This window comes from Dasypus novemcinctus, chromosome 3, assembly GCF_030445035.2.
Source record: "Dasypus novemcinctus isolate mDasNov1 chromosome 3, mDasNov1.1.hap2, whole genome shotgun sequence".
NCBI classification, from domain to species: Eukaryota; Metazoa; Chordata; class Mammalia; order Cingulata; family Dasypodidae; genus Dasypus; species Dasypus novemcinctus.
In genome coordinates this window covers 96,933,966-96,956,524 of record NC_080675.1, presented here as the reverse complement: position 1 = coordinate 96,956,524, position 22,559 = coordinate 96,933,966, and the positions used below count along the sequence as shown (strand labels likewise).

General features: G+C 43.5%; 3 protein-coding genes across 7 annotated transcripts; 1 reads left to right on the top strand and 2 right to left on the bottom strand.

Moving 5' to 3' along the window:
- Positions 1 to 2,117: 2,117 nt before the first annotated feature.
- Positions 2,118 to 8,909, bottom strand: OSGEP (O-sialoglycoprotein endopeptidase). 2 transcript variants are annotated; one of them, XM_004482691.5, is made up of 11 exons: positions 8,614 to 8,909; positions 7,193 to 7,312; positions 6,641 to 6,816; positions 4,234 to 4,329; positions 4,029 to 4,078; positions 3,802 to 3,880; positions 3,206 to 3,271; positions 3,007 to 3,097; positions 2,671 to 2,746; positions 2,444 to 2,542; positions 2,118 to 2,317 (listed from the first exon to the last, which is right to left on the bottom strand). In XM_004482691.5, exons 1-11 carry the CDS (start codon positions 8,726 to 8,728, stop codon positions 2,278 to 2,280), a joined length of 1,008 nt encoding a protein of 335 aa, XP_004482748.1. In that variant the 5' UTR covers positions 8,729 to 8,909; the 3' UTR covers positions 2,118 to 2,277. The 2 variants fall into 2 exon arrangements, with proteins under 2 accessions (XP_004482748.1, XP_071070185.1); XM_071214084.1 differs by having other exon boundaries at positions 3,016 to 3,097; positions 8,614 to 8,899.
- A 275-nt stretch (positions 8,910 to 9,184) lies between these two features.
- APEX1 (apurinic/apyrimidinic endodeoxyribonuclease 1) lies at positions 9,185 to 11,760 on the top strand. 2 transcript variants are annotated; one of them, XM_058293831.2, is made up of 5 exons: positions 9,185 to 9,298; positions 9,633 to 9,758; positions 9,956 to 10,143; positions 10,656 to 10,848; positions 10,979 to 11,760. In XM_058293831.2, the coding sequence occupies exons 2-5, from the start codon at positions 9,701 to 9,703 to the stop codon at positions 11,494 to 11,496; spliced, it is 957 nt and encodes a 318-aa protein (XP_058149814.1). In that variant the 5' UTR covers positions 9,185 to 9,298; positions 9,633 to 9,700; the 3' UTR covers positions 11,497 to 11,760. The 2 variants fall into 2 exon arrangements, with proteins under 2 accessions (XP_058149814.1, XP_004485372.2); XM_004485315.4 differs by having other exon boundaries at positions 9,266 to 9,454.
- Positions 11,761 to 11,853: 93 nt separating this feature from the next.
- On the bottom strand, positions 11,854 to 15,458 carry PIP4P1 (phosphatidylinositol-4,5-bisphosphate 4-phosphatase 1). Of its 3 annotated transcripts, none has more exons than XM_004482696.5 (7): positions 15,163 to 15,458; positions 14,624 to 14,814; positions 14,157 to 14,263; positions 13,615 to 13,720; positions 13,380 to 13,432; positions 13,187 to 13,277; positions 11,854 to 12,693 (listed from the first exon to the last, which is right to left on the bottom strand). In XM_004482696.5, the coding sequence occupies exons 1-7, from the start codon at positions 15,302 to 15,304 to the stop codon at positions 12,550 to 12,552; spliced, it is 834 nt and encodes a 277-aa protein (XP_004482753.1). In that variant the 5' UTR covers positions 15,305 to 15,458; the 3' UTR covers positions 11,854 to 12,549. The 3 variants fall into 3 exon arrangements, with proteins under 3 accessions (XP_004482753.1, XP_023441593.1, XP_004482754.1); XM_023585825.2 differs by having other exon boundaries at positions 15,142 to 15,430; XM_004482697.4 differs by having other exon boundaries at positions 15,238 to 15,429.
- Positions 15,459 to 22,559: the final 7,101 nt, after the last annotated feature.

Below are 22,559 nucleotides of genomic sequence, written 5' to 3'. Positions count from 1 at the left end.
GTCACATGCTTTATGACTTTATTTCTTCTTACAGCTGCATAATACTCCATCGTGTAAATACACCAGTTTGTTTATCCATTCATCTGTTGGTGGTCACCTGGGTTGTTTCCAACTGAGACTATACTATTAGATTTAGCTAACGGCAAGTCATTGGTGACAGTGAACAGTCTTGGTGGAGCAGTTTTAATACAGAATTGGAGAAGAGGAAATGGAGACAACTCTTGTAAGGAATTTTGCTATAAAGTGGAGCAAAAAATGGGAAGCAATTAGAAGGGGAAATGGGGTCAAGCAGGCTTTATTTGTAAGATGAAAAAAAAATGACAGCATATTTATGTGCTGATGGGAAGATCCAGGAGAAATAAGGAGATACTGATTCTACGGGAAAGAATTATTGAATGGTGTCCTTAAGTAGACTAGAGTGGAGTCTGAGTTCTAATAGGAGGATGGGACCTAGTGCACAAGTATTTGGAGAGGAGCATGGACAATTTGTTTACAGCAGTTTATCAACATGGATATAACTGCCATTTTGGGCTGGATAATTCTTTGTGGGAGCTGTGCACTGTAGGACATTTAGAAGCATCCTTCATCTCTGGTTTACAGTAACAAGAGGGAAAGCAGAATACAAGGGTACAGATGCTGGAAGATGGTTAAATATGATGGTGGGAGCTTGTGAAAGCTTTCTGATTACTTCTACTTTCTCACTGAAATAGGAATCAACTTAAGAGTGAGAATGGGAGAGGAGGGAGGGGAGATGTTGGAGGTTTGAGGAATCAGAAGATGAATGAAACAGTAATGAGAAAAGGGGGCAAGTGAAAGGACTATTACTGCTGGACAACATAAAGGACTTAAGTTTCATGGTGATGAATTTAAAGTAAGAACAGTTAGCATGGCTTCTTAGCCTGCATGGGTCTAGGTGAAAAATGGAGTACGACAAATGCAAGAAAGAGACAAAGGAGCTGAGGTAGATGCAATGAAATGCTTATGATGTGAATTTAGCTGGAGAAGGAGCAAAGTGAAGATGTAGAAGGTGAAGACAATGGAAAGGAAGTTAAGATCAATGGATTCCAAGTCCTAGTAAAGGGATAAACTGTTGGATTCAGGGTACTAAAGAGAATTGGAAAGATGGGATGTAATAGAGAGTGGGATATTTGGGATTGCAATATGGAGAAACTGCAGATCTACATTAGGACCAAGGAGAATGAGTGGCTGCAATGGGGTGGAGGACAGGATTATGGGAGGAATGCTCAAGGAACTGACAGGCCAAGGTGTTAGAAGGATCATATAGATTTTGAAATCATCAAAGATATATGATGGAAGTGGTATTGGTGAGGTACAGTTTAGTGTCTTGTTCTTAAGGAAAAATGAGGACACATGTGCCAGTGGTCCAAGACGTGTGGAAGAGAAAACACCACCATATAGAGATGACAGAAGTGGAGTTCTCAGAAGAAACGAGGAATCAGAGCAAGACTATGAAAATTATCCTCTGCAAAAAGGCTGAGGATGTAGGGAATTTTGCTAATGACTGTTAGTTCTAGAAAACACAGTAGTAGTTTCAGGAATTGGGAGAAGGAGGGAGATGAAGACACAAAAGCGGAATTATTAGAGTGTAAAAAATGAGAGGTCACTTGGTAGTTCAGGACTTGTGAATGACATAAACAAGATAAAGGGCATGCTGAGATGAGTTCTGGTGGTTGTAGTAGAGAAGGATGTGTATCTGGGGCCCATCCTCAAGCCTGACAATGGAAGTATACAGGGAGGAGAAGGGGCAATTTCACTTGAGTTATACATCATTACAAAATTAGACCTGGTACCAGGCTATTTTGAAGGAAGTTCTGAGTACCTACTTAAAAAGATTGAAATAACATGATGAACATAAAGCAGTTAGCACGGGACCTGATATTAAAACTATAAGTATGATAAACTCTTAAGAAGAGGATGTTAGATAGCCATCCAGACTTCCCCTGACTCTTGGCTGTGGGCAGCAACCTTTAAGGCTACTCACAGTCTGTCTAAGGCTCTGCTCTGACTCCTGCCTCCTTATCCAATCACCCCATCAACAAGAATTTATCCAGTGCCAACTCTATAATGGTCCCGAATAAGCAAGCCCATTACCAACATACAAAACCAAAAATATTTTATTGCAAAACCATCTTGGGGTTCAAATGGAGAGAGGAGTTCATAGCCTTCCCAGGACTCCCACATCAGGATAGCAATTAAGGCCCAACATCCCTTGGGCTCCACTTAGGGCATTATCTACTCTGATGCTATTAAGTCTTGTTAGTCCCTCCAGGTCACTTCCACTTCATCTGTCCGATACCTGTGGAAAAAGAGGAAAAACTTGATAGAGGGCTAACCTTTAATAATACCTTCCATCCTTCCTAGCTGATTTCTGCTTACCTCCCATATCATCTTATCCACTCCTCCCAAGAGGTGGATCCCTCACCTTTGTGTGACCCCAGAATCACTGAGGGGGGTCCTGTGTCCAGTCCGAAACATTTCCCAGCCAGCCTGGGCTATCATGGCTCCATTGTCAATGCAGAATCTGGGAAGGAAGAGAGATAGGAAAATTGGGATCTAAGAGAAGAAAATCACAGTAATAAGAGAAGTAATAAGAGTAATAAGAGAAGTAATAAGAGTAATTCCTAATCTTTTTTAGGAAAGAACCTTTACCTCTCATCTGTGGCAAAAAGCTGGGCTCCACGTTCTTCACACATTGTCTCCATCATCTCCTGTAGCCTCACATTACCTATGAAGTGGTAAGGGACAGGGTTAGCTTAGTTTAACTGTTTCTCCATGGCCCATCTATAGACCTCACGTTCATTTACTTAGGAAAATGACGTTCATTTACTTAGGAAAATGAAGTAAGGGTTTGGGGGGAACGGGGGAAGGAGTGGGAAGCAAAGGACAAAACGAAAAAATTTCCCCAAACCCTTAGAGATTTAGAGTTATCAGGAGGATGTATAACGCCTAACGCAAGGAAAAAGGAACACTTTTAATGACACATACAGCCCACACCTCCCACGATGAGGGCTTCCTGGGAGCCACAGTGCGCCATGGCTCGTTCAGTGATTTCTACCAGCATTGCAAACACGGTTTCCTGTGGGGGATAAATAAGGTGGAAATATCATGGAGCATCCCAACTTAGTTCTGCTCTAAAAAATCCCTTCCAGCCCCAACCTTCTGGCCTAGTTTTTTAGTTTGTTACCTGCAGAGAAAAGCATAGATCCTCTGGAGTACACTCATTTGTGGCCAACATCCGCTGGGCTATATCCTACAATCAAAGCAAACAAAATAAATAATGAACAGTGTTTTGGGAGTTACACGAGGGCAAATATCAGTGCACATAGAGGATTGCCTTGTTTTACCACCTTTCAAGCTACCAGAATGTTCCATGCCACACTTTACCCCTGACAGCAAGCTATATAGAATGGGCAGATTCATTCAAGATTCAAGTGCTCTGGCACTTCACTGCTTTATTTTCTTTCTAGCATCCATGGCCACCTGGCATTTTATATATATCTATGTATACGTACTTTTCCTCCCCTCTTCCTTTCATTTTTGTTTTGTGTCCTTCCATTAGAATGCAAACTCCTAAAGGCAGGGAGTTTTGTTTTATTCCATCCTGTATCCCTATTACCTAAAACAGTATTTGGCACATAAAACATGTTCAATAAACATCTGCTGAATGAATTTATTGAGCATCTGATATAAGCCAGTATTATGCTATATGCTGGAAATACAATGTTGAGCAAAACAGATACGGCTCATTAGAAATGCATCAAAGTGCCCCCATTTCCTCACCTCAATGAACGACAGGATTCCTGAGAATGAGACGTCCATCCCCTTGACAGTGTATGGCAGCTCAATTAGTTTCTTGCCTCTATGGGGGAGTGAGAATATGAGACACTAAGCTCACAGTTAGCTGGCTGCTCATCCCTCTAAAGCCTCTTCCAAAACTCATTAAGAAATATACAGGGAAATCCCTGAAGCCCCACCAAGTGGGGTCTCTCTAATTTATGTCCCCTCACCGCTTTGCCATCTGCTCAATGTTGTAGCCTGGGCTTGGGTCATTGGAAATCTGGCAAGGGGAAAAACAGGAAAGAAATGAATGGGAGGGGATGAAGTCAGATATCCAGGAAGCACAAGATACTTATTTACTAGCTCCGCCCTCCATTTCTAGGGCTCCCCAGAAACTCATCTTTATCTTATATTCTCTGCAGCCCAATGGCTCACCTTCAGCACTCGAGCAAAGCGATCCAAGCAATTACCCACAGCAATATCGATGGTTTCTCCAAAGATGCGGTAACGATGTTCTGAGTATGCAATCACCTAAGGGTGATGAGGATGTCCATGAAACCTCAAGTCTGTAAAGAGGAGTGTTTGGCTTTGGGGAAGAACATAGCAGAGGATCAACATGGCCACTAAAGCTCCCAAAAGGAAATGAGAAAAAAGTATTTTTTATAGTTCTTATCTGAGAAGCAGCACATACACCCTGAGGATTCCCAGACCAGATTCCTAATCTATCAAAAATAGACTAGGTTAGGACAGATGCAAACTGTCACTTCAAATATATTTTTCCCAGATTGGAGGTTTCCGATTTATCCCTTAGAAGGGCAGCCTTGACAGTGTGGACTAGGGAAGAGGTTTTCCTGCTTGGAAGGCATGGAATGTGAGCCCTTCCAGATTTTCCTAAGAGGGTAGTGGTATTTGAGAACAAGAAAAGAGGTAGAGATGAAGAACTCAAATATCCCATATTGGTGACCCAACTCTGCATTAGTAAGCAACTTATGTCCACTCTTCATATGTGACTAGCTTCTAGCCCAGAGAGTATTTATTACCACTGACACAAATGTTCCACATCTCTAACAGTGAGGGATTCCTAGGGATCATAATTAAGTCTCTTTCCCTTCCCAGTGCTGCTAGGGATTTGTTTCCTTTCTGATATAGATCTAACTGCTGTCAATGGATTCATGCTGCCAAAAGGATGGAGACAAAAGGGGAAGGAAAAAATCCTGCCTTTATAGATGTTACCAATTACTCTTTACCTGATCATCTTCCCTGTTTTTCAGATTTAGGCAAGCTGCAAAAGGGAAGAGGAAAAGAAGAGGAAACACACACTGCGGTTCCTAACTCTTGCAGCCTCCATTGCTACTTTTTATGCCTCAAGGCCCTCATCTCTTATGTCATCCTTCAGGCTCCAACCAACAACGTGAATTCCATCTGCTAAGGTTTCCACATCATTTTCATGAGAAAATAATTCCCATCTTTAATAATTATTTCACAAAATGAAGTTTTAGAACATAATCCTTTTGTCAGCTGGAGACAATGCTGATCTATCTCTGACAGTAATACTATCAGGTATTCTGTGGTAAAGTTGGAGTCCTCTGATCCCAACCTTAAAAGGTCTTGTAAGGTATCCCAAACAAAATCTAGTTTCACCTATACATTTACTATCTTCTACCGTTTATAAAGTGCTAAAAGAATTCTTTTTTATTGTGGTAACAAATACATATATCAGAAAATTTCCCATTTTAGCCATTTTCAAGAATACAATTCAGTGGTGCTAATTACATTCACAATATTGTGCTATGATCTTCACCATCCATTACCAAAATTTTACAATCACCCATAAAAAGAAACTCTGTATCCATTAAGCATTAACTCCCCAACCCCAACCCCGGAGCCCTGTAATCTTTCTTTCTCTATGAATTTGCATATTCAAGTTATTTCATGTAAGTGAGATCATATAATAAAGTGTTTTAAAAGTTATTTATATTTCTACACTCTTGGAATAACAATTCTATATATTTTCCACCAATAATAAAACATTTAAATATCCTAAAAAAAAAAAAAAAAAATAGAGCAGTACCCGTTAGTTTCAGTTGCTAAGATTACAGAAAAAGGAAGGTTCAAACTTACAAAATTCTTTTCATTATTTTGGAAGTTTCAATCCTTTTAGTTCTTTCCTTTTCTAAACAGGAGATTCCTAATCTTTATAATCTTTACATATTAAAAAAGTCTTCTAACATTCTGATTGTCCTGCCCAAATCTGCAATGTTACAAATTCTATTGTAGGTTTTCTGGTGTACATCATCCTAGATAAAGATGACCTCAACTTTGTTTTTGCAGTTCCCACCGCTCAGGTAGAACTTGGAAGTTGCTGGTATGGTGCCTTAGAAATTAAAAAGGAATGGGGGAAGGAGACGTGGATCAACTGATAGAGCATCTGCCTACCATATGGAGGGCCCAGGGTTCGATATCCAGGGCCTCCTGACCTATGTGATAAGGTGACCCAAATGCAGTGCTGCCACACACAAGAAGTGCCATGCCATGCAGGGGCACCCCTGCATAGGACTGCCCCTTGTGTAAGGAGTGCGCCTTGCACGGAGAGCCACCTCGCATGAAAAAAAGCACAGCCTGCCCAGGAGTGGTGCCACACAAATGGAGGGCTGATGTAGCAAGATGATGCAACAACAAGAGATGCAATTTCCCAGTGCCACCTGACAATCCAAGTGGACACAGAAGAACACACAGCAAATGGACACAGAGCAGACAACAGGGGGGAAGGGGACAGAAATAAATAAAAATAAATCTTTAAAGATAAATAAATAAAAAGGAATGAGTAGTGTACTCCACATACCTGGGTATTTCCTCCACTGACATAGAGCACAGTTGGGCTGGTGGCTCCAGTGATGAGGCGGCCCATCTCAATGTGGCCTATACAGTGGTTCACACCCAGCAATGGCTTATTCCATAGCTGGGCCACAGTACGGGCAACAACAGCCACAGAAACCAGGGGAGCACCCATGCCCGGGCCTAGGATGATAGATATGGGAGTTAAAATCCTGCAGAGCAGGGGTTCTTAACCTTTTTGTTCCACAGACCCCTTTGCCAATCAGTTGAAAACCATGGACCCCTTACTAAGTCCACACTACACTGTGTATTATTTAATAAACATATCACACCCATATTAACATGCCCCCACAAGAATGTTTTCTTGAATTTCAATTCAAGCTCACAGATCCCTGGTTAAGAACCCTTGCTATAGAGATTGGGATAAATAGGAATGGAGGAAATACAGGATGTAAGAGAGGTAATAGAGATGGTGGTAGCAGAAGTGATGTACAGGCTATTTTTATCTAGCCAGGCTCCAGGTATAGTTTTCCACTGTTTGTCACTCTCTCATCCATACCCTTAGTGTAGGCAACACAGTCGATATCCTGGGAAGTTAATCCAGCCTCTGTTAGTGCCTCCTGTAGCAGGTCCAAGACAACAGCTCGGTGGTGCCTGGCTGTATCACTTGGGAGGAATCCTAGGAAATGGACACAGGTCAGAGGTCACAGGATTTTTTTTTTCTATAGCAAAGGTAGGCAGAAGAAAAAGGGAGTTGTAGTAGTGTAGGAATTAGTAGGAAGAGTCCCTTTCACTCTACTTAAAGTATCCTGTTTTCCAGGTTTTCAGATAATACTTTCATAATTTTCAGCCTCTATACAGGCTGTTCAGCTCTTAGAAATGCTTTTCTTTATACTCAGCTTTCAAAACTCACTTCAAGGATATCTACACCATATCCTTTAGCGATGTTCCTGTGATGCTTCAGAGCCTTATACATAACTACATTATTGTAGTTAACAATTAAAGCATTATCATTTTAAAAATTTTTTAAAAATTTATTTTCCCCTTCCCCTCCCCTGCCCTGCTGTGTTTGCTGTGTCCATTCGCTGTGTGATCTTCTGTATCTATTTCTCCTTTTTTGTCTTCTTTTCCCCTCTTTCTTCTCCAAGATTCAATCCTGTGGACCTCTGATGTGGAGAGAGGTCCCCTGTCAATTGCTCCACCTCAGTTCCTTAAAGCATTACTATTTACTTGTAGTTTTTCCCATTTAATTATGAGTATTTCAAATAATTGGTTATTTTGTTATCTTTGTATTTCCAGTACCCAAGTGCCTTGAAGAGTGAGTGCTGAACATATATATTGTTACCGAGGCATCTGTTATATCATCTTTCAGCAAAGCTTTTCAGGTACTCACAAATGTGGAGATGTACACGAGGGGGGTAAATGAGATCTGACATAATAGCTTACAAATAACATTTATTAAAAGTTATTTTAATAAAGGTGCTTTCATTTAATCCCCAAGACCCAATGATACAGGTTATTATTTCCCACTTGAACAGAATTTCAAGAACATAAAGGCTAAACTTGTGTATTACAAAGCCAGCCAGTTCTGTTAGACACTTAAGTTGGAAGCCTTTCCACTCTTTCCTCCCTTTCTGATTCAAAAATTTTGATTGCATCTCTACTATACCACTTATTATGCTATAGTGTGAAAATCTAGTTTTATGTCAGACTCCACAGCAGAATCATGACACTTATTCAACATCCAACTAATGCTTAGCACATAAAAGGCGCTCGGTAAACGTTGACAAACCCAGAAGATCCAGGTCTGAGTGCCAGTGTCTCTTCTATCCACCATCCTTGTGATCTTAAGACTGTCACATAATCCCAATGAGCCTCAGATCAAAAGCTGTAAGAAAAGACAAAGCACCCCACTGCACCAGCGTTTATGAAGATGCAGTGCGATAAGCGCGCCGTAAACTAAGCTCTCCACTCACCAACCTGTGCCCGGAGGTGTCACGTAAGTCCGCCGCGGGTTCGCCAGCACTGTGCCATCCCGAACCACTCCTACGCCAATCTTGTTAGCGCTGCCTTCAAAACCCAGCACCGCCGGCATGGCGGAGCTTGTGCTGCTGGTGACCTACGGAGCCCCTCAACAGTCCGTGCTGGTCCGCAAATACGGAACGGACACTAAAAGGACAAGCCCACGGCTGTTACAAACAGCGCACACTTCGAGTCCAGAGAACTCCCGTGGCTGGAGCGCCTACGCCGTCTCCCCCCCGTCGTCACGGAGACCTGTCAAGGCCCCTCAAGAAGCTGTCCTCCAAACTGCCAGGGAAGCTGAGCCGGAATCTGCTCCTTTCGTTCCTATATGTTTCCCCACCTCTTTCCCGTGATCCGTCCAAGCCTTCAAAACAGATTCCCGCCCCTCCCCCCCTTGCACAGTGCTGTAATTTTAGGTCTGGGTCTCAGGGTGACTCGTGCATCTGGCAAGACGATAAACAGCCCGAGAATAGAGGATTAGGACCTTCATTCTCCAGGACAGAAGAGGAAAGGCCGCGCTTCCCTGTCACGTGCAGCAAGACAGACCAATCAGTCGCGCCCTTCAGCTACGTGACGCAAATCTCCGCCGAGACCGCGCCAGTTACCCACGTGGGGACATAGCGTTCTCCATTGTTTGTGGTCTGTAAGTAGGAGCCAGGCTGGGACCCGAGCAGATCAGATATCGGGGTGCTATTCTTTTGCCTTTAACAGGCGTTTCGCTGGAGATCTGGCCAGCTAGCTTGAGTCAAGACCCACAATTAAGAGCCTCAGTCGATCAGAGGGCACATCTCGCGAGAAGGTGCTTAAGTACTATGAAACTATCCCGTGGGTCAAGAGCTGGTTGAAGGGCCTTGGATACACCGAGGCAGGGAAAGGTTCAAGAGATATTGCTTTTAGGAAGGCGGTATCTGATGCGGGGACTCAGGAGGCAGGGCTTTCCTCTTCACCAAATTTAGTTTCACGATTTGTGTCTGCAGGCAACGCGGTAAAAATCTTGTTTCGGTGGGCGACGAGGAACAAGAGCCTAAAGGCTTTCATTTTAGAGATGCCGAAGCGTGGGAAAAAGGAAACAGTGGCGGAAGACGGGGAAGAGCCCAAGACGGGTAAGAGAATAAAACTTCTAGGGGCTGCGGTACGCTGTTTCTAATGCCTCTATGACGGGGAAGTACAGACTGACTCAGATTTTTAAACGGGTGAATTTGAAATAGCGGTTAACTGCAGACTGTCGGGGGGCCTGTGGTTAACTCCGCATCAAGGGTGGAAATCAACTTTTGTCCTAAATACATTACTCATTTTATAGAGCCAGAGACCAAGAAGAGTAAGACGGGAGGAAAGAAAAACGAAAAAGAGGCAGCAGGAGAGGGACAAGTCCTGTATGAGGACCCCCCAGATCGGAAAACCTCACCTAGTGGCAAATCTGCTACAATCAAGATCTGCTCATGGAATGTGGATGGGCTTCGAGCCTGGATTAAGAAGAAAGGTTTAGATGTGAGTGGAATTCAAGGAGGGCAACAGGCATTATCACCTCATTTTAGTCCCCAGGATTAAGGTTTCTTTGTAATTTTCTTGTGGCAGAGAGATAATTGGGACTTAAAAGAGTCTTGCCAGTTGAATCTTCTAAATGTCCATTCCTTAATTCCATAGCCATTGTCTTGTTTCATGTGCTGATTTCTCCCTCAGAATGCTGCGGAAGCCTGTTCACAGGGCTTCTTCCATTTTGTCTCCAGCATATTTAACTATGGCCTAAAAATCTTAGCTGCCTATCCACTGCTTTTAGAAAAAACATGTCTCCTTAGTGTAGGATTTAAGGCCTTTTCTTATTATCTTCTTCATTAGTTGTCAGTTGTTATACTAATAACGATGTATAATTGTTTATTGTATGGCTAGATTATTGAAACTCTATGCATAGGAACTTTGTGTCACCTGTGAATCCCAAATACTCAGCAAAAAAATGTTAAAAAAGTCTGAATTGATACACTTTTTCTTCCATTTTTACTCAGTGGGTAAAAGAAGAAGCCCCAGATATTCTGTGCCTCCAAGAGACCAAATGTTCAGAGAACAAATTACCTGTTGAACTTCAAGACTTGCCAGGATTATCCCATCAGTACTGGTCAGCACCTTCGGACAAGGAAGGGTACAGTGGTGTGGGCCTGCTTTCCCGCCAGTGCCCTCTCAAAGTCTCTTATGGCATCGGTGAGACCTTAATGTTTGAGCACTTCCAAACCCATTGCTGATACCTCACTCTTGTCCCAACTCGAGTCCATCATTCTCTACTTTTCTTTTTTTACATTTCTTTATGCTGATTGTTTCATCCTATCTTTAGGTGAGGAAGAACATGATCAGGAAGGTCGGGTGATCGTGGCTGAATTTGATGCATTTGTGCTGGTAACAGCCTATGTACCTAATGCAGGCCGGGGTCTGGTGCGACTGGAGTATCGGCAGCGCTGGGATGAAGCCTTTCGCAAGTTCCTAAAGGACTTAGCTTCCCGTAAGCCCCTTGTGCTATGTGGGGACCTCAATGTGGCTCATGAAGAGATTGACCTCCGCAACCCCAAGGGAAACAAAAAGAATGCTGGGTTCACCCCGCAAGAGCGTCAAGGTTTTGGGGATTTGCTGCAGGCTGTGCCACTGGCTGATAGCTTCCGGTACCTCTACCCCAATACTGCCTATGCATATACTTTTTGGACTTACATGATGAATGCTCGCTCCAAGAACGTTGGCTGGCGCCTTGATTATTTTTTGTTGTCCCACTCTCTGTTACCTGCTTTGTGTGACAGCAAGATTCGTTCCAAGGCCCTAGGCAGTGATCACTGTCCTATCACTTTATTCCTAGCACTGTGACACCTCCCAGAAAATCAACCTCAGCCTGGGAAATGAGCCCCCTAAACCATCGTTTCTTTAAAAATATTTCTTTAGAGAAATTGCTGTATTTCCTTTCTAAAAATAATCTATAATCTGAGTTTTCCTCCCATGTTTGTAGTGACAGATTTGACAAATCGGTCTTGTCTTAATGCCCAGGGTTTTAGTTTTGTGTGCTTTTAACATTAGATGTTATTGACGATTTCCTTTAACCTGTCCATGTGAAAATAAAGAGCCATAGTTTCAGCCTTGTGTTTGTGTTCTTCCCCTTCGTGAAGCTATAAATATCTATTCTTCCTGTCTTGTCTTCATACATACAAGTTAACAACTGGAAGAGGGTAGAGTCATGACCTTATTTATTTACAAGCACAGGATGAGTCCTTAACCTCCCCCAAGACAGAGCAACCCTACCCAGTCCAGTTAGATACTGCAACTGGGGGGCAAAGAAAGTTGGAAGGACAAATTAAGGGAAATACAGGACTAGGGGAACATATCCCACATTAAATAGTTACATACACATCAGTTCCTGTGGTTTAGTACAAAGCAGCGGCTGACCCCACCCCCCACAGGACATGGAATGTGGGGAGAGCAGACTGAGGGTACCGAGGTCAGAGCCAGCCCCTGGCGAAGTGCAATAGCAGCAGCAAGGTCCTAATGGTGCACAAGAGGGAGGGAAACCCCCAGGGTGACCCACCCTACCCTGCCCTGGAATGTGTAAGGGACAGGAATGGCTCTCAGGGAGCATATAGGAAGGACAAGGCTAGAACCGTCTTAGATTCCAGGTTTAGGGGCAACATTTCGCCTACTTCACCCTAAACACAGCAACCCTTGGAGAGAAGATGGCCAGTGGTGGTCTCTACCACTCCAAACCTAAGTGAGGGCCTGGTTCCTTCCCACCTCTCCCCAGGGAAAAGGAAGGCAGCTGCTTGGCTCCACTTACGGAAGCCCAGGGAGCCCGTTACCCCCAGCTCCCTTTGTAGTGTCACTCTCCCCACCAGGGAGGGCTCAGACACAGTCTGTGTGTCAAAATGGGGCTCAGGAGAAGTTCTGGACAGGGTGGCTGACCTTCATACAGGCCCAATAGAGGGCCCGGCCCAAACACAGCACAGCCAGCAGGATGACAAAGGCCCAGGCTGCATAGATACCTCCATATCGTCGTGCATGCTTCCATGTGCCAAACTGATGTGGGCAAGAAGACGACAAAAGGGAGATGAGTTTAGTGTTGATCTCCCACCACTTCCCAGGAGCCACAGTAACAAGTGACACAAAACTCAAGCTTCACTCCCCATTTTCTATCCATAACCACTGTTGGGGACCTTTTGAAAGGTCAGGCTGTTCAGCTCAGCTGCTCCCTTCCAGGCAGGAACATACTCATATATCATCCCAAACAGACATCTGTCAGTTTCTCTTAATGACTCACAACTGAAGATTTCCTAATAAAATAATTTAAGATACTTCTCCATTGTCTTATCTTCTGTGGAGAAAGAATGGTTTGTTCTTTTTTACTTCTATAATAAAGAAGACTTTATCAGTTACCTTCAACTTTAGCTCATATATACCTTAAAATAAAATCCCTCAGTTTCTTTGACCTTTTTTGGGGGTAGCCATTTTCCAAATCTTGGAAGATGAGGCTGAGGAACAGAATGAAAGGGGTTGGGTCAAGATTACTTACAGCAAGGCCAGTGGCAGTGACTGCCAAGAGTAAGCCAAGCAAGAAGCAGCAGATACATCTCTTTCGTGGATATCTGCGCCCAATAGATGACCTATGGGGAGACAAACAGGAATGGATGCTTGTTATGGCTGTAGATTTTACTCCACACATTACTGAATTACCTGTTTAACAATGCCACTTCATAATCACTTACACTTTCCTGCAGTGAGGGCAACGTGCCAAGGTTCGGTCTGTGAACTCCGTCCACTGAGAGGAAAGAAAAAGGGAGAAGCTAATGAATAGCAGAAGCAGAGTCATCTTTAATGAGAACCCTGAAGGGGCGATCGTGGTGGCAGGAAAGGTAGGAAATGGGTTCTTATAAAGTAGACCCTTTCATGTCATTACCGAGGGAAACATAATTACTCCTAGTTTTTTCCTGGCCTTCTCACCAGAAAAGTGTTCTTGCAATGTCCACAGATGACCCTGACACCCACAGGTTGTGGTTCTGGACTCACAGGTCCTGGATGTACAGGCCCCAAGTTGATGATTCTTTTGCTGGACAGGAGAAAAAGACTATATGTAGATAACTTTTTAATCCTAAAGATCCCTACACTGTTCTTCCCACACATCCCCATTCCCAGCCTTTCAAGTTCCTCTACTTCTGTGTACATTCAAGATGCTTCATGTCCCACACCACCCCAGGAGAATCCTTGAGGACAAACACTGCTCAAACTTGAGTTCTTCGTTTCCTTTTTCACCACAAGATAATCCATCCGAGCTGAGAGGCTCTCCATTCTCCCAAAGGAGAGAATTTCATCACAATCTTTTATTGCAAGATGAGAAAAATGGTGATAATATTTCAAAGGCACAAGTCCTTAGCTTTTCCTTCTTTTGAAAAAACAGCTTACCTTTACATTCTCTATAAACATTCATCAGTCTTTGGTGATCCAGTTTTTCCCACTTCCGCCCCTTCCCACCTCATGTCTCTTACCAGTAGGGACGAGGACAGGCAATCCGCTGGGAAGTCACTTTGCAGATAAGAAGACAGTTGCAGGGGCATCGAACATACTTTTTCCCTGGAGGTGCATTCTTGATTGGCTAGAAAACAATGAGGATATCAGCGAGCAAACCTCTAATTCCAATCCCTTCCAATTTCCTCAAAAACACCTTTTGAGAAGAGATAAGAGAGATACATTCCTAGTCAGGAAGGAGAAATGAAAGAAAGACATATATCATGAGATTTGCAAATAAGAAGTAGGCTTAAGTTTGCAGGAAGCGGGTATGAAGGTGAGGTCTGGTATACAAAAGCTTTGGTGAGTGGCTTCTGGGGAAGTGGCCGTAAGACTTGTGGAACTGAAACTTGTGTTTCATGAAGAACACTTGGCTAACACCTAAAAGCTAGGATTTAGAAATGGGATCCAGGAAATAGAGCCTGTTCTGAAGAGATAAGTAACTCACAGTGGCTTCATTGCAGACGCCACATTTGACTACGTGCTGATGCATCTTGCCTTCCACGTTGATGAGTGACTGGCAGACTCGGCAGGTGATCATTGGGGCACTTCCACTGTCCGGGCTGGTCAAAGGTGAGTAGGGTGGTGGGTCTTCCCCAGGCAACACGGCTGGGTGCCCCTCTGGGAATGGGGGAAATGCTGCAGATAAAGCAATAAAAAGTAGAGCTGAGTTCACTTGTAGACAGGCACCTTACTGATGCTCCACGGGGACAGGGAACTCTTTCCGGTCCTCAACCCTTCTGACCGAAGCCCGCAGGCGTCTCAAAATTGGCACTTCCCTTGCTTCCTCAGTAATTCTTTTCGTTCCCAGGCTCTGGTCGCGTTTGTGGAGGGAAGGAAGGCCCACCCTGACACCAGTGCAGTCGCCCCGTACCTGGGGCTTGGGCACCGCCTCCCTCCCCGTCCCCGCCCCCGCCCCGCCTCTCAGAGCACTCTAGGGAATACCTGGGACCCGCCCGGGCTCACCCTGGGGTAGAGCATGTTTACCCGCTCCGTACGGTGGTGCGGAGGGGGTCAGGCCTCCCCCGGGCCCAGCCCCACTCCCGCCTGACCCCACTAAACCGTTGCCGCCGGCGCCACCGTCGATGGGCTCGGAGAGCAGCGGGGAACGCTCTCCATCTGCCGCCATGGCCACCACCGCCGACTCCCTATCCCGCCAGGTATCCTGTTCCCTCCGCCGCTGCCGTCGCCGCAGCCACCACCGCCGCTGCTACCGGGTCCCCAGGGCGCCTGCGCGCCGCGCGCCCAGTTCACCCCGCAACCAGCGGCCTGCCCCGCCCTGCTCCGTGCCGCAGCACGTGATAGGCCAGCCCCGCCTCCGCCGTGGTATTATTAGTGGAGCTAAACCAATTCCTGGTCCTGTGAAGGCAATTCTTCTTTTCCATTGGGGAGTGTCATGCTAACGTCAACTGTCACATGACCTGCCGGATGCTGCTGGGCTTGCAAAAAGTGCACGTGACTAGACGTTCTGCGAGCGATTGGTAGCGTGGGCCATCGCGCTACCTCCAGACCATGAGATTGTGCTAGGCCCACTTGTACTCTCTCTTCCTGTGTTTCAGGAAGCTGCGCCGCGCCCACCCGTGGTGCGTCATGTGCTTTTCATTGGTCCGAAGACGCCACTGAAAGACTTTTTCCCCACCTTTGCGATTATAATGGGCCTCTCATTGGCTGGTAGCTTCCCTTCCCTCATCCTGTGATCCTTGAGGCGGAACTTTATTGGCCAGAATTTAGCGCCAGAACGCGGGGGCGTGGCTGATGGCTCAAAGGGCGGGCAATAAGCGTGAGGCAGCTTGGACTTAACTGCTAGGTTTGGGAGTTCTGACCAGCTAGAGGCGGGTTGCTGGTTAAAGCCCACTCTACTCAAAAAATACTTGGAAAAAAAAAAAGTCAATGTACAGATGTACCAAGAGGAAATGTTTTAAAACGTTAATGTTATCACCCCAATCTCTTTCCCTGGAGTCTGTTCTGAACATCACACAAGATTGGCTTCTCCAGGAAGCTGTCCTTGTACTTTCCAACTCCAACCCCGATCCCGTTAAATTGTGAAATTATCTTTTTATGAATGTCTCCACCACTAGAAGAAAACCTTATCATTTCATTCAATTTTATCACTCCTCCAATCCGTGGCATGTAGGCATGATAAATGTTTTTGATTGAACGAATCAAGTTGAAAGATATTTTGATTACCTTGTTTGGTACAGTCTTTAGACTTGTCTCAGCTTTGCCTCCAGTCATGAGACTCCTGATGAATAAGGCTATTCTGCTAAGTGTTGAAAAAGAATTTAGGCAGCTAAGACTTTTATTTAAACAACCAACCAACCAACCTACCATCTCTCCTATTTATCTGTAGTACTCCATACACTCAACTTGCAAGGCAGAGTAGCTAAGATTACTCCTTTTCAAACCTATCAAGATGCCTTACTAAATGTGTATCTAGACTCAGATTATTTGTGTAGAGTCCCCGTCCACCCCCTGCCCCCCATCATGGCTATTTTATCTTCGTTGTTTCAGGGTAGAGCAGGGACGGTCAAGGTGAAGGACTCCTTGTTCTGGGAAGAGATTTAAGTGGTCTTCCTTAATTGTGTAAGTATAAGTGAAAAGACAGTGATTAAGGATGAATGATGGGATAAAAATGGATCACCTTAAAGAGGTCTTTTTTTTTCCTTCAGTGTTATTGAAATAGTCTTCCTTAGTTAAGCATATACAGGGTAGGAAAGGCCCCATTGTCAGTGAAGAAAGAGGTACACAATTTCTATTTAGTGTGTCTTAAAAAGCTTCTTCGTCCTGGTCACCTGGAAGGTCGAAGGAAGATGATTCTTGGGATGATCATGCTCTTGGGAAGCATCTGATTGCTAAGAATGGTAGCATTTTGGCTCCCGTCTATTAAGAGTAGGGGTCCCTTGACTGCAAATAATGCTGGGAAGACTGCCTTTTCCTGAAAACTCCTCAGATGAGACTACTTCCTCCCACCCCCTTCCCAGGAATCAAAGCAGAACCCTGAAGTTCTAACAGTGAGCTCTGAACTCAATCTTTAAGAACAGTGCCTCCCTCCTACTCCCCCAGCAACCTCATATGGTTCTTCTGGGGCCCTGAACCACAATTGACTTTTTCCCAAGTCAGAGCCCAAATTGTGACTGTGTTACATATGGGAAACAACAGGGAATTGAAAAAATAAATAAAACTGAGGACCATGATCATTTGGCTAGAAACCTCTCCACTGACCTTAACACTGAGGAAAGGGCAGCCTGTCCCAAATATTCAAAATAAAGGAACTGCTGCTGTCTCAACACTTGCAACTGTTACAGGCGCTGGAGACTTTATCTAAGTTTTGAACTTTAGACACCGTTTTCCCAGGCCAGCTTCTAATTAGAAGATAGTGTCAGAGAGCCAATGTAGCTCAGTGGTTGAGCACCTGCTTCCTATGTATGAGGTCTTGGATTCAATCCCTGGTAACTCCTTAAAAAACAAAAAGTGTCCTTTAACCAGTTAGGTCTCATAGTTAAGAGTCACCCCCAAAACTAGGGAATCTCTGTATATAAAATGGAGAGGGGCTACAGCATGACAGGGACAAACCAGATTACTGGCATACAGATCTACAAGCATTCACTCTAGTGTTGGAGTAGGGTTCATTATTTGCACCCTAATTACACATACATTCCCCAAATTGTCCTTTGATGATTGCCCTGACCATTATCAAAGGCATAGTTGATGTTCATTTTAATCTGATGTTTATCTGTATAAAATTGTGGGGAGAGATGGAGAACTGGGTATAGTAACAAGGGTCATAGAGGGATGGATGAGTAAAATGTTTTTTTTTAAAGATTTATTATTATTATTATTTTTAATTTCTCTCCCCCCCCCAGTTGTCTGTTCTCTCTGTCCATTCACTGTGTGTGTTCTTCTGTGTCTGCTTGGATTCCTGTCAGTGGCACTGGGAAACTGTGTCTCTTTTTCTCATTGCATCATCTTGCTGGGTCAACTCTCCGTGTGTGTGGTGCCACTCCTGGGCAGGCTGCACTTTTTTGTGTGTGGGACGGCTCTCCTTGCGGAGCACACTCCTTGCACATGGGGCTCCCCTACATGGGGGCACGGCACTCCTTACGCACATCAGCATTGAGCATGGGCCAGCTCACCCCATGGGTCAAGAGGTCCTGGGTTTGAACTCTGGACCTCCCATGTGGTAGGCAGATGCTCTATCAGTTGAGCCAAATCCACTTCCCAGAATGGTTTATTTTTTCAGTAGTCTGGGCTCTTGATAATGTTTTTGTTATAGGTTAAATATAAGGATGCATAGGGAGTGTGGCTAGAGAGGAAATGTCAACCAAGGGGAAGAATGTCCTCTCTGACAGGTATGTGAGGCATTGAAGGAAAGGTATGATGGAGTAATCTTGAATATGTCCTTTAATAACTCCCTTTTAATCTCAGACTAACCTCCACCCAAATAGGTGTGGGAAAGGGAAGTACAGTGATTTTCTAAATGCTCTTATGCCCTTCATCTTATGATGAAACTGCCTTATAATAAATCCCTTTGGGACTTGAGCTCTGTTTTAGTTTCCTTGTTGCTAAAGCAAATATCATGCAAAGGGTTGGCTTAAACAATGGAAATTTATTGGCTCACAGTTTTGAGGATAGGAAGAGTCCAAATTAAAGTGATGCTTTCTTCCCAAAGGCTGGCATTTTGGGACTGGCTGCCGGCGGAGATCCTTGGTGTTAGCTTTTCTGTCACAGAGCATTGTGGCCTCTCCTGGCCTCTTTTCTTCTCTTCTGGGTTCTGTTGACTTTCAGCTGTTCCCTCTGTGGCTTTTTTTTCCTTTCTGAGATCTTCCTTGTCAGACCTTCAGTAATAGGATAAAACCCATCCTCGGCCACACCTTATCTGCAGTAACCTCATCAAAAGGTCCTATTTATAAGGGTTCATAACCACAGGAATGGATTAGGTTTAAGAACATGTTTTTCTGAGGTACATAGCTCCAAATCACCACAACTTCCTAGACTTTCTTGGAAGGAGCCATTACTCATTTTGCAACTGGGCCAATCATATAGTGTTCCGGGCAGTGTACTTTGGGTGGAATGCGTATCAACAATTCTCTCCCACTCTCAGTGACATTCCTGTCTGGTAATGGTCGGAAGATAAATGCTCAGAAAAAAAGGTAATTTATAAAAAGGACTATAAAAGAGGTGCAAGGGAGAAGAATACCACTTCTGATCTTCCAATATCTATTGCTGTGGAATAAATAATCCCCAAACATAGTGGCTTAAAGTGATTATTTTTTCTCTCTTCATCCTGTGGGTTGGGTGGGTAGTACTTTTAGTAAATCTGGGCTTATTCATGAGAGTACAGTCAAGTGGTGACTGAAAACAAGTGAATGGTCCAAGATGGCCTCACTCATATGTCTGGGAATTGTGTCTGCTGACTTGGCTGGGTTTCTTTTTAGCCTATGGTCCTTTGGGGGATGGGCCAAGAGGACGAAAGGGAAAGCTGCATTGTATCTTCAGACCTGGCCTCCTGCACTAGCAAACTTCATTTTTACCACATTCTGTTGCTGGTCATAGCAAATCATAAGGTCTATGCAGATTTAAGCATGTGGAGAAAAAGATTTCATCCCTTGATGGGAGGAGCTGTGAAATAGTGTGTTCATGTTTCTCGATCTACCACAAATGGGTAGAATTTCAGGAAGCAATAATCTGCGAATATTTATTAAATATCTACTTGATGTGAAAGACACTCCATAAAGCATCCCTTTAAAGAAACTTTTATTATGGATAGGGAGGCATAAGTAAACAAGTAAAAAATTAACAACATAAAATATCAATACTAGTTATCTTTTAATACAGTAAAAAATATCCATATTAGAAATTCATGGTCACTTGCTTTGTAACAAATGAATTAAACAGTTTAATACAGATTCAGGAAAAGAAGATATCACTTCTAGCCAGAGCATCCAGAGATTTCAAAAATGTAAGGAGAAATTAATATATTATTGCACAAGTGTGAATTGGGTTTGAGATGTCTTGAGTAGGATTTCAATAGGCAGAGAAATACAGAGATTAATAGTAATATCTAATATTTATAATTTGCTCACATTTAATAAAGCATTCATTTGAATCCAAAACCCACTGTAAGGTGGACAGGAAAGTCAGGACTAACCTTATTTTGCAGATGTGAAAACTGAGACCCTGTAAGCTAGAGTCACTTATGTTAAGTGAGAGATTGAAATGGGACTAAAAGTCTAGGCATCTTGATTCAATTTTTAGTGCTTTTGCACCCACATCATCTGCTAGGCAGATTGAAAGTGGCATAAGCACGGAAGTGGCAGAGTGTACAGTGCTTGGGATGGCATCCTTTTGATGCTCAAGACCTGGCACAGAGAAGTTGCTTGATAAATGGTGTTACATGAACTAATTAATTAACTTAAGCTCCTGTCTTGGGGTAAACTTCTTTGCAGTGAGCAATATTAGCTAATGTGTCCCCAGGCCAGATGGATATTCTGATAGGGTTGTAGGCAGTGTAGTTGGCATTCGTTGCTTATGGCTGATACTGGTTGGTAAAGATTTTCAATATTATACATCATACTGGATGTCTTAAGTATTTCCTGGTTTTACTGTGAGGTAACTTCTCCCCACTTAGATTGAGAGAACTCAAGTTATGGAGGACACAAGGGAGGAAACAGCAAAGACCTGCATCCATTTTTCTTCCAGGTCTCCATACAAGCAGTAACTAGTACACTGTGTGGATGGGCAAAGAATGGGGTGGGAAATGGATCTGCCTGGCTACCGTGACCCACAGTGTCATAATCTGATTTCTCTTTTTTCACGTATTTCACACATCCTATTTCTTCTTTCTCTTTTCTGAGGTGGGACTTCACTATCATCAGGTCTTCCTTGGTATGGTATTCTGACTGTGAAAACAATGCAGTACCTTTACTCCATGCTTAGGGCAATAAATGTTTCAGGTAATGCATAAAGTTAGCTAACCAAGATGAGGGGTGGTATGGGGAGTGGGGGGAGATTGATGGGCTGGGGTATTGTGTGATCTAGTTTTATGGGATTAATTTCTGTTAATTACACTGAGCCTTTGCTCCCTTGACTTCGGTAATCTGTGTCCCATGTTCTTTATGAGCTCTAGTTTTTTTTTGCCTTTTTGGGTATTGTCTGCCTGGGTGTGATCATTGGAATTGAGGTGTTCTGTGCTATGCAATATGGTAACCACTGGCCACTTGTGGCTATTGTGCACTTGGAATGTGGCTAGCATGACCAAGGAACTGAATTTTTATTTAATTTAATTTAATTTAAAATTTAAGTAGCCACATGTGGCAAGTGGCTATTGCTTTGGACAGTGCAGGACTATAATCAGTGCTGGTGGGCTAGATGTACCTCCAGTTTTTCTTTGGATCCAATTCATGATTAGGTGGGTCTAGAAAAGATCAAAAAGGAAAAAAAGACAGTGGGGAATAATAATAATAACGTTTACTATATGCTTACTAAAATGCCAGGCATTTATCTAAACACAAATATTTTATATAACCCTTGCAACAATAGTAGGTATTATTATTATTGTCACCATTTTACAAAGGAATAAACAGGGATAGTAGGAACTTTACTACTTCTAAGATCTCACAGCTGGCAAGGGATGTAGCTGGTATTCATACCCATAGTTTGCAGAGTCCACTCATTTACACTATGATTCATGAATGAGGTGGCATAGAAGGCCTGGGACCATGGTTCACGAGCTCTACACCAAGGGGAGAACACAGAGGCACATGGGACATTTCAAAATGTAAAGGGAACCATATTTGACCCATCTGGTACACCTTGTAAACTGTTAGCTCAAGGTAGAAAATTACTGAACTTTAGATTGTGCTACATTCCTTTTGATGATACAATATCTTTACAAAGCTGGATTTCAAGAGGTCTTTCTAATAAAAGGGGAGTGAAAATCAGCATGGAATAAGAAATGAGGGTAACAGTGTCTGAATCTGAGGTTTGAGAAGTTGTACAGTGCCCAATAAGCACATAATCCCATTAGCAACCAGTTGTGGAGATTTAAGAATAAAATAAAAACATATTTCCCTTCAATTTTGTGTAAATTTTATGTGAAAAAATTGCTGAGCTGCCAAGGGCCCAGTGAACTGAGAAATTGGAAACCTATAATCTGGGTGCTGAAAACAGATCAAAAGGGTTGTAAAGAAATAGGGTATTAGGATTTAGCTTGAGATGGTCCAAAGAGAAATAATGGACATTTCATGTATTTGGCTATTGAGTATCTGCTGTATAGCAGGGTTTACAGTACAGGGAATACTTACAGGTATACAGATCTGTGCTTGTTTAGAGGCTGAAAACCAACTGGGGAAAGCAGAAAGAGGTGTGAACAGAGAGGATATGCT

Bases quoted from the DNA above. Each gene is read 5' to 3' on its own strand.
- PIP4P1 (XM_023585825.2), bottom strand. From the start codon at position 15,304: ATGGCGGCAGATGGAGAGCGTTCCCCGCTGCTCTCCGAGCCCATCGAC. The intron at 13,433-13,614 runs GTGAGAAGGCCA...CTTTCCTCTCAG, and splicing joins ATTGCAAGAACACTTTTCTG to TGGACGGAGTTCACAGACCG. The intron at 13,278-13,379 runs GTAAGTGATTAT...GTCTCCCCATAG, and splicing joins TGCCCTCACTGCAGGAAAGT to GTCATCTATTGGGCGCAGAT.
- OSGEP (XM_004482691.5), bottom strand. From the start codon at position 8,728: ATGCCGGCGGTGCTGGGTTTTGAAGGCAGCGCTAACAAGATTGGCGTA. The intron at 7,313-8,613 runs GTTGGTGAGTGG...TCCATTTCCTAG, and splicing joins CGTGACACCTCCGGGCACAG to GATTCCTCCCAAGTGATACA. The intron at 4,330-6,640 runs GTATGTGGAGTA...CATCACCCTTAG, and splicing joins TCAGTGGAGGAAATACCCAG to GTGATTGCATACTCAGAACA.
- APEX1 (XM_058293831.2), top strand. From the start codon at position 9,701: ATGCCGAAGCGTGGGAAAAAGGAAACAGTGGCGGAAGACGGGGAAGAG. The intron at 10,144-10,655 runs GTGAGTGGAATT...ATTTTTACTCAG, and splicing joins TTAAGAAGAAAGGTTTAGAT to TGGGTAAAAGAAGAAGCCCC. The intron at 10,849-10,978 runs GTGAGACCTTAA...TCCTATCTTTAG, and splicing joins CAAAGTCTCTTATGGCATCG to GTGAGGAAGAACATGATCAG.